This window comes from Paramisgurnus dabryanus, chromosome 1 (assembly GCF_030506205.2).
Source record: "Paramisgurnus dabryanus chromosome 1, PD_genome_1.1, whole genome shotgun sequence".
NCBI classification, from domain to species: Eukaryota; Metazoa; Chordata; class Actinopteri; order Cypriniformes; family Cobitidae; genus Paramisgurnus; species Paramisgurnus dabryanus.
This window is the reverse complement of record NC_133337.1, coordinates 8,850,057-8,866,847: the sequence shown is the minus strand read 5'-3', so window position 1 is coordinate 8,866,847 and position 16,791 is coordinate 8,850,057. Positions and strand designations below refer to the sequence as shown.

Genomic DNA, 16,791 nt, shown 5'->3' with positions numbered 1-16,791 from the left:
CAGTATCCAAATGTCAACTAAGGGGCCAATCACACCAAATGCATTTATGGCAGTTTCAGGCGCCTTTTTTGAAGTATATTGTATTGGCAGGGAGCGTTTGCCCTGTTTATACGCACCGAACGCCTTGCGGTTTTTGCCGCCAGCCGCAGCACGCACTTTTGAAAGAACACTGAGAGCGGAAAAACGCCCAACGTCATTCGCGTCTTTCCATTGTCCAATCGAATGAGGGGAGAGGCGGGCCTTTCGTTGTGGTGATGGAGGTTTTCAATTGTTTGGATCAACCGGACCGACTCCACTCACTCACTGTCTCCTGAGTGTTTATGCACCTCTCAAAAAAAAGGTCAGACCAAGCGTTCTCTTTTTAAAGTTTCTGCTAATATGATAGTTAACAGCAAAAGAGCACTCATGCTTCAATATTTGAATGACAAGACACCTGACTCGGTGGTTGCCTAGCAATATAAAAAGCCGCGTCGCGCCTTGCGTTTCCAAGCGTTTAAAGCGTGTTTGGTGTGATTAGCCCCTAAAACAGTAGTATGCTATAGTTGTATAGCATGTTTGAGTCCACCCTTATCAAAACAAACCATGATTTTCATACAGTAAAAAATAAAGTCCATGGTTACTACAGTGAAACCAAGGTTACCACAAAATAACCATGGATTTTCATGGATTGTTGTAGGTTACATTGCTCATTTTTGCCATAGTTTTTTTAATTGCATACTATCCATGGTATAACTGATTCAGGTTAATCAGGTTGCTTATTCCACCTTTATCTCAATGTCAAAAGGGCTCTGCTTTTTCTGGTTCCACCCAATATATACTATATGTACAGTTCACCAATATGAATGGTTTTCATTTCTGAACAAAGCCTCTTTGTGTTTTGGCTTTGACCATGTGCAGGTCAGTGTGTGATTGTGTGTTTTTTTGCAGGTCACTAATGGGCTCTTCATGAGCGTGTTTTTAGTGGTGCTGCCGTTGGAGTCTTTGGTTTATGGACTCTTCCATGAACTGGGCAGCTGTTTGGGAGGCACCTGTGTAGGGTACGCTGTGGTCATTCCCAGCTGTTATAACAGGTAAATGCCCACACACGCATTCAGACCATATAGCGTATGTGCAAGACATTTTTCGTAGGTGCATGTCCACTGTGAGGGACATAATCTAAAACAAATTCTGAAATCACAATATATGATTTTTTTAACTGTTTATTTGTATGATACAGCTGCAAATAAGTATGTGAACACCTGTCTATCAGCTAGAATTCTGACCCTCAAAGACCTGTTAGTCTGCCTTTAAAATGTCCACCTCCACTCCATTTATTATCCTACATTAAATGCACCTGTTTGAGGTCGTTAGCTGCATAAAGAGATCTGTCCACCCCATACAATCAGTAAGAATCCAACTACTAACATGGCCAAGACCAAAGAGCTGTCCAAAGACACTAGAGACAAAATTGTACAGCTCCACAAGGCTGGAAAGGGCTACAGGGGAAATTGCCAAGCAGCTTGGTGAAAAAAGGTCCACTGTTGGAGCAATCATTAGAAAATGGAAGAAGCTAAACATGACTGTCAATCTCCCTCGGAATGGGGCTCCATGCAAGATCTCACCTCGTGGGGTCTCAATGATCCCAAGAAAGGTGAGAAATCAGACCAGAACTACATGGGAGGAGCTGATCAATGTCCTGAAAAGAGCTAGCACTAAAGTTTCCAAGGTTACTGTTGGTAATACACTAAGACGTCATGGTTTGAAATCATGCATAGCACAGAAGGTTCCCCTGCTTAAACCAGCACATGTCCAGGCCCGTCTTAAGTTTCCCAATGACCATTTGGATGATCCAGAGAAGTCATGGGAGAAAGTCATGTGATTAGATGAGACCAAAAAAGAACTTTTTGGTCATAATTCCACTAAACGTGTTTGGAGGAAGAAGAATGATGAGTACCATCCCCAGAACACTATCCCTACTGTGAAACATGGGGGTGGTAGCATCATGCTTTGGGGGTGTTTTCTGCACATGGGACAGGGCGACTGAACTGTATTAAGGAGAGGATGACCGTGGTTATGTATTGTGAGATTTTGGGGAACAACCTGCTTCCCTCAGTTAGAGCATTGAAGATGGGTCGAGGCTGGGTCTTCCAACATTACAATGACTCGAAGCACACAGCCAGGATAACCAAGGAGTGGCTCTGTAAGAAGCATATCAACGTTCTGGTGTGGCCTAGCCAGTCTCCAGACCTAAACCCAATAGAGAATCTTTGGAGGGAGCTCAAACTCCGTGTTTTTCAGTGACAGGCCAGAAACCTGACTGATCTAGAGAAGATCTGTTTGGAGGAGTGGGCCAAAATTTGCAATTAAAAAAATATTTTCCAAGATGGCCGCCAGGTGCATGGGTGGTTTGTTAGGCTCCACACTTGCCCTTTTGTTTCAGTTTTTTTTACAAACATTTTTTATCTCTTTTGGTATTTTTCAACAATTTCTTATCAATGTTAAAGGAATCCTTAGCCAGGGATGGATTTTAAACGTTGGAAAGAGGGATAAGGAGTCCTGTTGCATATGGCTGCTCTGTTTGTGGCTTTTGATAAGTCCACTTGGTTTTGCTGCCAGTGCTACTGGAAATGAAACACAGACTACATCTGTTAAACTTGTGCCCATGGTTGATAGACCACAACTGAACCTGTTCAGCCAAGGATACCACATTATTTATTCTATTTGCTGGCAAAATAATCATCATCAAGGAAAAGAAAGTCATCAGCATGTCAAGAGAAGCAAATGGTATGGTCCAAAAGTTCTACTGATTCTTCTCCTGCTCAGCGGTGACATACAGATAAACCCAGGACCATCAACAAACCAACATATAACTGAACCAGTAAGTGGATCGACTGAGTGTAATCAAAGCTGGAGTGTGAACTGTGGTGCAGAGATCAGTGGGCCTTCGAGGTTCAAGCTGGGAGATGTTGGGTGTTTGGCCAAACTACCCTTGGATATCTTACAGGATGTGCCCATGTTTCAAACATCAGAGCTCTGTAACAGTCCTGTCCTTAATTCAGAGAGCTTTGGTGAGTCTAAACCATCCCCTGTCTGTAACCAATATAATGCATTGTCTGGAGCAAATATACAACAGATACTCTATGAAAATCCAAAGACAAAAGGAGCCATCAACCATGCTGCACAGAAACAGAAACAGTTTAAATTATTTCAAACTGTAAACCATGCCAGAGTGATTTGGGACTCAAAACTTAAACCAAAGGGTATTTTAGGGGGGCACCTGAATATCCGAAGTATTATATCAAAGAAGGACCAAGTTGAGCATCTACTTATAAACTCAAACTTGGACTTTTTAGCATTGAGTGAAACTTGGTTGTCTAACAGTATACCAACATGCATGATTGATGTTCCTGGATATAGTTGTTACAGAAAAGATAGACTATCACGAAGAGGAGGGGGAGTAATGATTTATATTAGGGATACTTTTAAATGTGCTGAGGTAAAACTAGATATTGCTGGATTAGAATGTTTGGCGTTAAATGTTAAAATGTCCCCAAAAATGAATTTTAATGTTGTGATTCTTTATAATCCACTCTCACATGATTCTTCTTTGTATTATAATTTAGAGTAAAACTTTTATTGATCTGGCATTTACAAATAAACCTGAAAGGATAATAAAAATATATAATCTTCTGACAGGTTTGTCTGACCATAACATGATCCTGGTTGTAAGAAAATTAACAAAGAAACGTTTGCAGAGTAATTTTCGTCAAACTTCTAAACCAGGAGTAGGCATGCCTAGGAGTAAAATAACAAGATTGAAAATGATATAAAAAATATTAATTGGGATGATGCATTACAAACTGGTGATCTGGACAAAAACTGTGAAATTATGATGCAAACTATTGAAAAAATTATTCAAAAGTATACACAACCATTAAAATGTAGACAAAATAGTGCATCCCTAAAATGGCTAAATACAGATATTTATCAACTAATGAAAAAGAGAGATCTTGCTTTGAAAAAGTCTTTGCTTACAAAAACACAGACAGATATCCTAAGTTTTAAATCGCTAAGAAATAAAGTGAAATGAGGAAGGCAAAAACTGTATATTTTGAGCAATTAATTACAGAATCAGGAGGAAATAGCTCATCTCTTTAAAAGTGTATCAACAAACTTTCTAAACGAGAAGGCATGCAAAGAAAACCGTTGTTGGAGGTGCATATAAATGGAACACTTAGTACTGATAGCCCTGAAATTGCCAATGAATTTAATAGATATTTTATCCAGTCTGTAGAAGAGCTTACTATAGCTTTTGAACCTGTACAATTACCTCAAAATGCAATAATTGACACACCCTCATCCTTTTGTATCTCGGAGGTTGATGAAGGTAAGATACTTCAAATAATTAATCAATTGAATAATTCAAGAGCTAAGGATATATTTGGGATAGATACCGCATTTGTAAAAAAATACAGTGCTTGTTTGCTAAAGCCCTTGGTAAATTTGATTAATTTATCGATTAGAGAAAGTAAATTCCCCTCAAACTGGAAAACTTCTATTATAATCCCCATTTTTAAGTCAGGATCAATTGATGAGGTTCAAAATTATAGACCAATTTCTATACTTCCTGTAATCTCTAAAATCTTGGAAAAGTTGGTATCTGAACAACTTATCAAGTACTTAGAAAAACACGATCTACTTCACTCTAAACAGTTTGGCTTTAGGCCTACGTATTCAACAGAAATTGCAAATTGCTATTTCACAGAATTTATTAAGGGAGCTTTAGATAATGGCAATGTAGTAGGTGCTGTGTTTTTAGATCTCAAAAAGGCATTTGATACAGTGAATCATGCGATTCTCCTACATAAATTAAATTTGTTTGGCTTCTCTCACCAGGCTATGAATTGGTTTAGATCATATTTAGAATCTCGAGATCAGTGTGTTAAAATAAATAACTCAACATCAGTATTACGAAACAATGAGGTGGGTCTTTCTCAAGGGTCAATTCTGGGTCCATTGTTGTTTTCCTTATATGTCAATGATTTACCAAATTGTTGTAAGCAAACTAAATGTCAGTTATATGCAGACGACACAGTCATTTATGTATCGGCACAGACTCCACGCTTAGCTGCAGATATATTAACAAATGAAATGACTGATGTGTCGCAGTGGCTGAAAAATAACTGTTTGACTTTGAACTTCTCAATGTGTTTTTCAATAAGACAGAAGGAAATGGGTGGATTTATAATTAAAATCAATCAAAAGGCAATAGAGACAGTTAACAATTTTAAATATTTAGGTGTTATTTTAGATTCTCATTTAAAATTTGATGTGCATGTAAAGAGGCTGTGTAAAACAATCAGATCAAATTTGAATTGTTTTTACATGATTAGACCGTATGTATCTCTAAAAACAGCTAAGTTGTATATGCATGCAATGATCTTTTCGCATTTATCTTATTGTGTGACTGTCTGGAGTCAGGTTTCTCAACTGACTATTAAACCTGTTAGATCTTTATATAAACAAACACTAAAAATTCTAGACAAGAAACCAAATAAATGGCATCATTGCAAAATTATACAAAAACATAGTCTGCTTAGTTATGAAAATTTTATTAGTTTGTCTCTTATTAAATTGGTTTTTAAATGTGTACATAATCTTGCTCCAGACATTATATACAAATTAATATTGAAACAGAGTAGTAAGGGGATGACTACAAGAGCTATAACTAACCAGAATTGCATAGTACCAAAGAGAAAAACAAAATTTGCACGATCCACATTTTCAGTTCAAGGTACACTGCTTTGGAACAGCCTGCCAACTGAACTGAAAATGCAAACAAAGTTGAACATTTTTCAAATAAATTTGAAAAAGTGGTTCAAACAAAAACAGGTCTGTGAACATTGATAGTCTTGCACAGTCTCAGCTTTGTTTTTTGTTTTTGTTTGTTTGTTTGTTTTGTTTTTGTTTTTAACTTTCACAGCTTTTTTGTGTGATTTATTGTTTTATTGTTCTTAAGAAAGCCTAACCAGGGACTGGGGCTGCAAATTAGCCTTTGGCTAGAAGCCTATATGTAGAGCATCGGCTGCTTGAAAGTGTAGCAATGTTTACGGCATTGTCCCTGTTAAATAAACCAATAAAAAAAAAAAATCCCTCCTGCAGTGTGTGCAAACCTGGTGAAAAACTACAGGAAACGTTTGACTTCTGTAATTGCAAACAAAGGCTACTGTACCAAATATTAACATTGACTTTCCCAGGTATTCAAATACTTATTTGCAGCTGTATCATACAAATAAATAGTTATAAAATCATACATTGTGATTTCTGTATTTTTTTTTAGATTATGTCTCTCACAGTGGACATGCACCTACGATGACAATTTCAGACCCATCCATAATTTCTAAGTAGGAGAACTTGCAAAATAGCAGGGTGTTCAAATACTTATTTTTCTCACTATGTATATATGTGTAAAATGCTAACTATGATTTTAAAAATATTTTAATCTGAAGGTGAAATTACATTTGTTGAAAGAACTATACCTGTGCCAAACAGATTAATTTCTGTTATTAGAAAATTAAAATTTTATTTTAAAATATTATTTTTGAAATAGATGACTTGGAATGAATATTACAGAAAAGGCTGTCAATAAGAGCCCAGATTAAATGTGAAGTCCTTCAATATTCTTTAAAATTCAGTCTATAGTAAAACTTCAAGAAGCTTCTTGATAAAATGACACGAGTATGGTTGTGCAATTTCTAGGCAAAGGATGACTGCACTTCAGATGATAAAATATAACAGAGTTTTGATTTATTTTGGATGCTTTCAGTCACCAACATAATTCCCACAGTTGCATTTGTGTTATGCCATAGTTTGGACGAGTTATTAAAGGGATACTTCACCCATTTAGCCTTTAAGCTTTGTATCTGTAGAAACCCGGCAGTATTACTGAATGACCATGTTTCCCTCCCTCATTTCCCCCTGAGAGGATAGATATCTGCATTTTGGTTCTGCAAAAAAGTCCTCCGATGATGTAATATGACGATTTTTGCATCATCGGAGGACTTTTTTGCAGAACCAAAATGCAGATATCTCTCCTCTCAGGGGGAAATGATGGAGTGAAACATGGTCATTCAGTAATACTGCCGGGTTTCTACAGATACAAAGCTGAATGCTAAATCGGTGAAGTATCCCTTTAATCTGTTATGTGAAAAAATATATAAATAAAGAATGAGTGAGTGTGTCCAAACTTTTGACCTGTAATGTGTGTGTGTGTGTGTGTGTGTGTGTGTGTGTGTCTGTGTGTCTGTGTGTCTGTGTGTCTGTGTGTCTGTGTGTCTGTGTGTCTGTGTGTCTGTGTGTCTGTGTGTCTGTGTGTGTGTGTGTGTGTGTGTGTGTGTGTGTGTGTGTGTATATCCAAAACATATATATCATTAGTAACCCCTGTTTTGGGTAAACATGTATATCTTTCCAAAAAAAGTTGAGACAACATATCCCATTATTGGATCTCCCCAACCACACGTCAGCACAAAATAAACCAATAGGCTTTAATAAACATGGTCAATGACTGTATCCGGTGGGAGTATTACATGCCATGCATACTGAAACGCTGGGTGGCCTTACGGGGCCGTTTGACAGTCAGGTCTCTGAAGATGATGTCAATTTAGATGCAGGCCCACAACCTCTTCACGCTCAGTATTCCAGCACTCTCAAAGGGGAGCTCTGCGGGGAGCAGGCGCATGAGGGGAATGTAGTAGGGTGTAATCTCCTGTCTGATGGGTACAGATCATGTTTTTCCCATGATGAGGGCCTCTTGGGAAGATGAGGGAGGGGGACGGACGAATGGGCGGCGTAGATAGATAGATGCTCGGGTTGGCGCCCTCATCTTCAACAGCGAGAGCTCATTTCATTCATAGCAGATGCTGCGCTACAGTTCCCCTGCACATTTCACAGGAATGAGCTCTGTCGTCTTGGCCGTCGTCCAGATATTCAGATGGTTTTACAGAGACAACTTTAATAGCTTGGAGAAACTGAGATCATTTCTTACTCCTGTTAATGAAACATCTTGTTTTTTTGCCTGATAACACCTTGTGGCTAGTAAACTGTGTTATTACGAGAATTAAAGGGATACTTTACCCAGGAATGAAAACTATTTACTTACCCTCATGTTGTTTGATTCCCTAATGTTTATCCTAAGACATACCCTAAGATTTTTGTTAAAACTGTTCTTTTGGGACCTCTGGTTACTATGGGAGTGAACAGTGTCCGCTTTATCATACTTCAAAAGGACCCAAAAGTGTTAAATAAATAACTTTACTTGACTTGTGCCATATTTTAAGTGTCTTGAAAGGGTTTGCTGAAAAAAAATATATATAATCCATTATTTTTAATGAAAGTCTTGACCTGTGTCTGTAATTCAGTGCATGTTGTCTGTGTCTAAATTACGGGCGTACGGCTTATTTTTAGAATGTTTACTTGAACAATTTTAGACTTTTGGTTACTTTAGAAGTGGATGGTGACTGAGGCCTTTATTATTCTGTCTTTATGTCACAGTTTTTTAGATATTTGTGACAAAATTATGATGTGTTTGATTCGAAAACACACAACTTTGTTTTGTCAGGCCATGTGCTTTCCTTCTATTGTCTCCTGACCCCGCCCCCCTCCTCCATTGTTTATCATCTTGTTATTGTTTCATACCCATCACCTTTTGCCCTTTTTGATATTCTCCCCTATTTAAAAAAATATATAACAAAGACATTTAATATGACTTAACCAGGGATGCGCATCTGTATCTAAAGTAAAACAGACAGGAGACCGTGATTAAAGTTTGGACTTCTTATTATATTAATTCTTATTATATTTCGAGAAATGCTTCCCTGCCAATGACGAGTTTTTCTGGCAATCCGTATTTCCGCTATTATCCACCAGGTGGCGCTCTTACCCAACTTATACAACTCGGAAGTATTCCCTTAGGGCAGTGTTTCCCAATCCTGATCCTCAAGGACCCCATTCCAGAAAGTTATAGATGTCTCCTTATCTAACTCACCTGATTTTACTCAACAGCTTGTTAGGGAGACATGTTATCCATTCTGGAAGGAGACTGATTAGTTGTATCAGGTGTTTTAAATGAGGAGACTAAAACTTTCTGGAAGGGGGTACTCGAGGACCAGGATTGGGAAACACTGCCTTGGGGCAAACAGTTCAAACTCTGTGTCAAAAGTCCTTCACAAAAATGCAATTATCTCTGCTTTTTGCTCAAAATTTGGAATAAAAAAAACCTACCCATATTTGAGAGGTGAAAAAAATGAAACAAATGAAGATAGGATGAAACTTTTTTTAGAAAGCAGAGGGTTTGTTCTTTCATTTGATATATTGTATGTTTATATATTCAAAGAAGAAAATTTACTGTAAGGCATTAAACTTTTTTAAAAATCATTAAAAATACTGCCGCTGGCTTGGAAAGAGTAAAAATGTAAAAAGTGAGGAAGCAAAATGTGAAGAATGAAATATAGAAAAAATATAGAAAAATAAATAAATAAATATAGAAAATATTATAATATAAAATATCATAATGTAAATTTTTATAGATCAACCTTATTATATACATTATAATTATAGCTTAGTATTTAATTATAGCCTATGTGATTATTGCATACGTGTGGTATTAGTTTTTTTGTACATTTAGAAGAAATGTTAATACAAAAGTTTTTGTCGAATCATGATTTGTTTGTTAAAAAGGTCTGTACGCACATCTCACAAATTTGTGCGTACGCATGCTTTGTGAATGAGACCCGTTGTTTTTGTTAATTAAATGAAAAGTTATCTAAAAAAATGCATATGTTTGTTTTTCTGCGATACACAAAGACAGACATTTTTGTAGACTTGTTATGCCATTTTTGCCGTGTTTTGTCTTTTGCTCTCGTGAACCATCATCATTCTTAAAATTCTCCTTTTGTGTTCCACTGAAATGATAATAAAAGCCTGCAAGCATAAAGTGGTGCTTCAAAGGCTGAATAAATACTGACAGAATTTTCATTTTTAGATGAACCCCTTCCCCTCTTAAAAGGTTCTGGTGTTGTTTGCGAATAAGAAGCGTTGAATCCAGGTCAGGTTTGAGCAGTAAAAGGCTGACACGCACAATCTGAAGTGACAGAAAAAAGAATAGAGGATAAAACATAAGCAGGAAACAGGTTGTCATGTCAGAAGAAAATAGAGAGAGAGGAGATACAAAACAAAGAAGTGTGGTGAAGCAGTCATTTCTGCTCAAGTAGCTCAACACCTGCCAATGTACTTTTCATGGGTCACTGTGTCTTAGATTTGCCATTTCATTCTTGTCTCTCACATTTGGGTTGAGTTGGATTGTGTATATAAGAACAGTTTTTGAAAAGGTACAAGGTACGTTGGGTCATAATTGTCTCGACTCTTTTATTATTAGTGAACGCCGTGCTGAGTGATATTTACCAGGGTAAGACTTGCTGTGCTCTTTTGGGAAAGCAGAACATGTCAGGTTGACCCCACAAAGAGCTACTAGATTGGTGCTAACAATTTCAAACCTATTACCTTCATCATTCCAGTGGCTTTCTTTGTTTCCCCAAACCTTTTTCTACAACTTAAATTTCCTTCTTAAAAATCTCTCTTTAAGTTTGCCGAATTAAGGTGTCCAAATTTGCACTCACAGACCGATGTAAGCTCTTATCAGCCTCACCTTTTCACACTTCTTTCATTCTCTCTCCTGTTTGGTTTGCAGTGCGGATGGACAGCCCTTGTTATTGGCTCCGGGGCAGGAATGTCATTCCACGGCCACACTGAACGCCGTTCAGCGGCTATTTTCTCATCATTTGATCCAGACCTTTGGCTGTGACTACTCCACCAGTTTAAGTCTGGACACACTGCAGAGCAAACTGCGCTCATTTCTGGAGCTTTGTACCGCAGAAGGACCACGGCATGACACCTACATCCTCTACTACTGTGGCCGGACGCTTCCCAGTGGTGACTGGGCCCTGTCAGGTGAGAGGAGGGCAGGAATTTTCCAAATTAAATGAGACTTAGGGTTATTACATGTACATTTAGGCATTTAGTAGATGCTTTTAACCACAGAAGTGGGGAAATGACAATGCGATTTGTTTAAAGGCTATAATATTTATCAAGTTTATTCCTGAATTGAAATTGGTGTAGGAGCTACCAAAACTATTTGTAGAGTTTTGTTCCAAAACGCAATAAACAGCATAAAAAAATATATAATAACCGTTACCGCCAAAATCAGTATTGTATCTGGTTATTATTAAAAAGTAAATTCTTTATTTTATGCAAAATCTGATATCCACCATGTTATTCTGTCATCTTTCTCCCTTTTTTTCACATTGCGTCAAACGCCAGTCCTCCTTCTCTGCAAAATGCAATAAATCCACTTAACCAATCACAGCGCACCATTCCATGCATTGTGAACAATAATGGCAGTGCTTTGAATCCTATTTTTTCTCACCTATTTGTACTTCGTGATCAACAAACAAACAAAATTATTCTTTTGCTGGCATAGATAAACCTGTGGTGGTTTTCTGTGGCGGAGAAGAAACGTAAGCCATCAGGGGATCTTATGAAAAACTTTCCATTATTTTACTCTAAGCCAACAAAAATCGAGCAGGACCAAAACATTTTACAGCTGATCGCTGTCAAAAAAGTTTAGCAACCACGTCCCAAGGATGACAGCAGCAATGACAGTGTTCTTAATATGACAAAGTAGTGTTTTAATTAATGCCATTAATATTTATTTTTTAATCAGTTTATACCACTAGTCAACTACATGAATATAACATGGCAAAGATGAATGCACATTTATATATTGATTCAATAGATTTATAGCATTTTGAAAAAAAAAACTTTTAAAAAATCTTTGAAAATCAAATTGTGGATTTGAATTTTTTATGTTTTTATAACCTAAAGATGCTATGTGAAAGTTTATAACAGAAAATAGTGGTTTTTATCTTGTCACTTTATTGGTATAGAAAACACATTTTTATCCAAATTAGTCAAAATGGATTTATTGCGTTTTGGAACCAAACTTATGTTTAGTTACATTTTTAAGTCCTTGTGAGTTCAAGAAATGTACTGCGGTTTTGTTGACACCGTTATTATTGTCACAAATGCTTAATACTGTAGTGCTGCACTGTATTTAAAGGAAGATGCATTTAGGGTTGCCGCGTTGACAGAATTTTCCCACCAGGTAATCAGTGCGTCACAAACCCGGTGATCCCGGTATCACCGGGTGGGAGGGGCTTATAAATGCGCATGCAGATGTGCACATTTTACTTTCACTTTTGAATTACGCAACTGTTTAAATCCAGTGCTTGCTTAAGCGGAGTGAAATCGCGTATGAATTTGCGTGCAATGCGAGTGCTACAGCTGGTTTAATTAATGCTCGAGTCAATGTGCGCAGGTAATTCTCAAAGAACCCGCCAGTCCCAAGCAGAGCAACCGGCTACTTCTCCATAAAGCGCTGCTTGAATGATGGGTTTATTATTTTTCTTGATGAAAAACACAACAACAAAACGATCTTGCTTATATTAAACATCATATATGTATATTATAACAAAAACGAGTAACCACGCGGCTTCTGCAATCATCTGGTCAGTCAGCTCGTCTCGCACACTCTGAAAGTAATAAATAAAATCTGACACCTGCTGCTCTGTCACGTGACGCACGTTCAGCTCCGCTGAATTCAGGCAGCAGACACATAGAGTTGTAAGTGTTTGCTCTCTCTAACGGAACTAAATGATTTAATTACACGAAAATATCAAAAAGACGATGAAAGACGGTGTCGCGGTGGGCAAGTGATTTAACCGGTGAGAGGCTGAAGCACCGGTAATCACCGTTTCACCGACTATCGCGGCAAGCCTAGATGCGATATGCATGGGTTGGTATGACATTTTGTTTAAAGTTAAGCAAAACAGTGGTTTCATGGTATTGCAATTGCAACACTTGCAAATAAATGACATGACTTGACAATTTAATTGATTTGTGTAAACAGAGCTAATTTCTTGGAAACGATATCACAGAAAATTTTTGTGGTTTTGAAACCATGACTCTTTAAAACCTTAGTATACCTTGAAACAGATAACCGTCCATGTCTATATGCAATACAGTAATGCTTTAATTTGTAAAAAACCATTTGAACCACCTTAAAATATATGAAAGGGTCAGATGCAAAACGCTGCTAAACGCCACCTCCGTCAAAAAATGAGACAATGATATTTATGGAATGCCCTCGGCTCATATTATACATTCATCGAATACTTATGCTTTAAATCCGCTTAATCCCGTCCTCAGGTCATTCATCAATCCATTATAGGCGGGGTGCATGACTTTTGAAAAATACTTTGGAAAAGGGAGTCGGGCCGACTACCAAAACACACTTGTAGCCAATCAGCAGTAAGGGGCGTGTCTACTAAACGACATCATTGCCCGGGTTGCGTATTTGTGGGGTGGGTCTATCAAAAAAGAAGAGGGTCCAGATTCTATTAGGTAGGGGCGTGTTTGTTTAGGTGATTTCATATATCAACATTGGTTTTCAGAGATCATGCACCCCAACTTCTAATAAAATCTAATAAAAAAGCTAATTTACAAGAAAACATGTTGATGCACTTAGAGGGTTTTGCATCTGAGCTCCTCATAATTAAATACAATAAAATTATATAATCAATGTTTTACAGTCTGTACTACCTGCATCATCTTTAAACATTGACTATTGCAATATTCTTTTAATATTTTAATAAATATAAAATAAAATAAAAAAATATAATGCTAACTACAACTTAAGTCTGTAATGTCGTCTTGCCTGTTTATTAAAAATCTTATAATAAACAGTTACTCTGTCCTGTTACATTGTTTAATTGACAGCTGTGTATCTATACTCTACACTATTTCCTAATCCATGATGAATGAGAAACAAGAAAGATCACAGCACATCACAGTTTTGTGTATACCACAAAATTAAAAGGAGCAGTGCTGTTTTAGTCACATTTTCAGCTCTTTGTAAGGAACCAAAGAATTAAAGTTTTTATTTTGGCCGGGCATTAGCAAATTTATGGCTTTGAAATCCCTCCAAACGGTAAAGTTCTTGGCCGTGTTCTTTATCATCCAGTCCGTGTGTGAATCCTGTATCTGGCTGAGGTATTAATCCTCATGAGCGATATGGGATGTCACAGCGGCTGTCAGACTGTTTGATCAGACCGACCCGGGTGAGAAACAGCCACGGGTTCCCGTACGCCAAACAAGGTATTTGCCGAGCTTCGTTCACAGTCTTCCCTCTCGGCTAAGACAACTGTCAGAAAATTTACACCTCTGCTGCCTCTCAGCTTTTCCCATGCGGCGGCAGGTGATAACGTCTGTGTCGACACTTTCTATATTTATGAATGAGATTTTACTTGGTTTCATTTGCTTGTATAGTGTTGATTGGTAAGTTTAGACTTGGGCTTTTGGGGCAGACTATAGAATAACTATGCTATATACTATAAAACAGGATTAATCGTATGATTCGATTACTGAGGTTATGATGAGAACAGATTCATCTGTAGCTGATCTTTTGGTATGACCTTACTTCGTCAATATTAACAAGTAATAATAACAAGTTACATGTTCTTTTCATCATGTAGGATACTTTTATGCAGCTTAAATGTTTAAAGGAGTGTTTTTTGATACAGTTTAACTCTTCTACACAGGCAGCGAGTGTTTGCGTCTGCAGCAGATTCTTGATATGTGGAAGGAGAGGAATGCCGGTTTCTCCTCTCGCCTCATCCTGGTCCTGGACACGGAGAATTCAGTGCCATGGGTAAAGGCCACGAGGAAGATCGAAGGGATGTACGTGGCTGTGCAGGGGGCCAAGATAAGCCCAGCGGGAGACCCCGAGGAACAGCGAGCTCCCAGATTGGGAGATTTCACGACAGAGTGGGTGGAATACAACTGTAATCCTGACAGCACCGTGCAGTGGTCGGAAAGCAGTCGGATCATCAGCGCCATATACGGCGTATCCAAACCCTGGAGCGACTACACCCTCCATCTGCCCACTGGGAATGATGTGGCCAAGCACTGGAAAACTCACTTTCCTCGGGCCACGTACCCACTGGTGGTCGTGGCCAGCTGGTGCTGTGGTCTTAACCTGTTCTGGTTGTGTAGCGTGTGTTTGCGTTGCGTTCGGAGAATGAGACTGTCTTGGTTCCCACCAAACATACTGGACACGGGGCAGGGAATTAAACTAGTGCGATCCTAAGTGGCCTTTTCTTTTACTTTGCTATGTTTCTTTTCTACGCTACAGTTTTTGGGAGAATGTTTATTGGTTTGGATGCTTTTGGCATAACTTCACTTGCTTTTTACAGGTTGGTACATGCATACACGAGAACTATTATGTCATACATACATTTCTATGCACCATAAAAACTCAACATGTTCACAGTCTTAACTCATAATTCTGTGTTACCAAACTGAGACTGTAAGTGCCTTTTGTTAATTTATTCAGTTTTAAAGGGGTTTGTTTTGGGTACAAATACAGTACCTTTCTATGGATGTATTAATCTTTTTTGGACAAAGGGTAGGTGGGATTTGGTTATAAACCTATAGCCCTCGCAAATTGTTAAGGGTTATTAAGTTGTTGCCACTTCTATGTAAGCCAATGCGTTTGTACTATACAAGCATATAAAAGCCAAATAACTTACAGTTTATCCATGTTATGTTTTTTTTTTAAATGTAACTATTAAATAAATGCCTTATCAAGAGCACACGCAACCTTAAATACTGAATGTGCTTGGCTAAAAATGCACTGCTTTCAGCGGCGTGCAAGTGTTGTTGGATGTACATCATGTGATATGCATTTAATGATTTTTGTTTCATTATTCTTATGTAAAAACTGAGCAGATGTCATGGAAACAGCAAAGGAAACTGTCAGTTTTTTCATACTTGTCCTTTAGAGAGTACGACCCAAGTCTCGCTGCGTTTCAGCACATCTCCCAGGCAACATTTTACAGTCGCTTTCATGCATTTTATGAGTTGAACACAGCAGGTGGGTGTACGGTAGCAGCCGCGAGGTCCTTTTAACACAGCGAGGGGGAGAAAAACTTTCCTGCTCATGTCAGTTTTATTAGCTTCCCTTAAGATGTGTTTTTACATGATTAAAAACAAAAAAGTGCAGGTAATATTAATGCATACGGCAGAATTTCATCCTCCGAACTGAATTAAGATTGTTTTACATGTATAGGACTGCTTTGAGGTGGTACAATAAAGGCACACACAGACTCACTAGACTCCATCGGTCTCTTTCTAAACCAGGTCAATCAGCTGTGAATGAGCAGATAGCATATCAACTATAAATTCATTAAAATGAATCTCTTTATTTTAAAATAACCAGTGTTTACAGGTAAGATGATTGGATAATTAAACATACACTGAAAAAAAGTAGCGTTGGGTCAGAAAAGAAAGAATTCACCCTTTTGGGCCATTTAATGGGCAAATATACATTTCCTGTGATATTTTTAGCCCAACCCCTGGGTTTGTGGGGTTTTATTTCACCTGTTGAAAATAACCCCGTATTTTTTAGAGTGATAATATTACATTCCACTCAAATATGTGAGTTAGAAGAACTCGTGGGTAGGTTAGCTAGCTAGCTGTATTGGTTGCGAAGGTTAGGTGGATTGATATGATGGATGGATGGATGGATGGATAGATAGAGTCCCAGTAAACACACACATACTGATGATAATGTATAGCTTGAATGTATTGAAAGTAGCTTGAGATAGAAGCCTGTAATGTAAATGTAATTATATTGAAGAA

General features: G+C 37.8%; 1 protein-coding gene across 1 annotated transcript in view; it reads left to right on the top strand.

The window, feature by feature from the left end:
* tmem168a (transmembrane protein 168a) overlaps nt 1-16,260 on the top strand; it is a 23,207-nt gene extending 6,947 nt beyond the window's left edge. Inside the window, exons 3-5 of the mRNA XM_065265591.2 lie at nt 928-1,070; nt 10,724-10,983; nt 14,691-16,260. Of these exons, the coding sequence (XP_065121663.1) occupies nt 928-1,070; nt 10,724-10,983; nt 14,691-15,238 (951 nt within the window). The 3' untranslated portion in view covers nt 15,239-16,260. The remainder of the gene's footprint in view (nt 1-927; nt 1,071-10,723; nt 10,984-14,690) is intronic.
* The last annotated feature ends 531 nt before the right edge of the window (nt 16,261-16,791 follow it).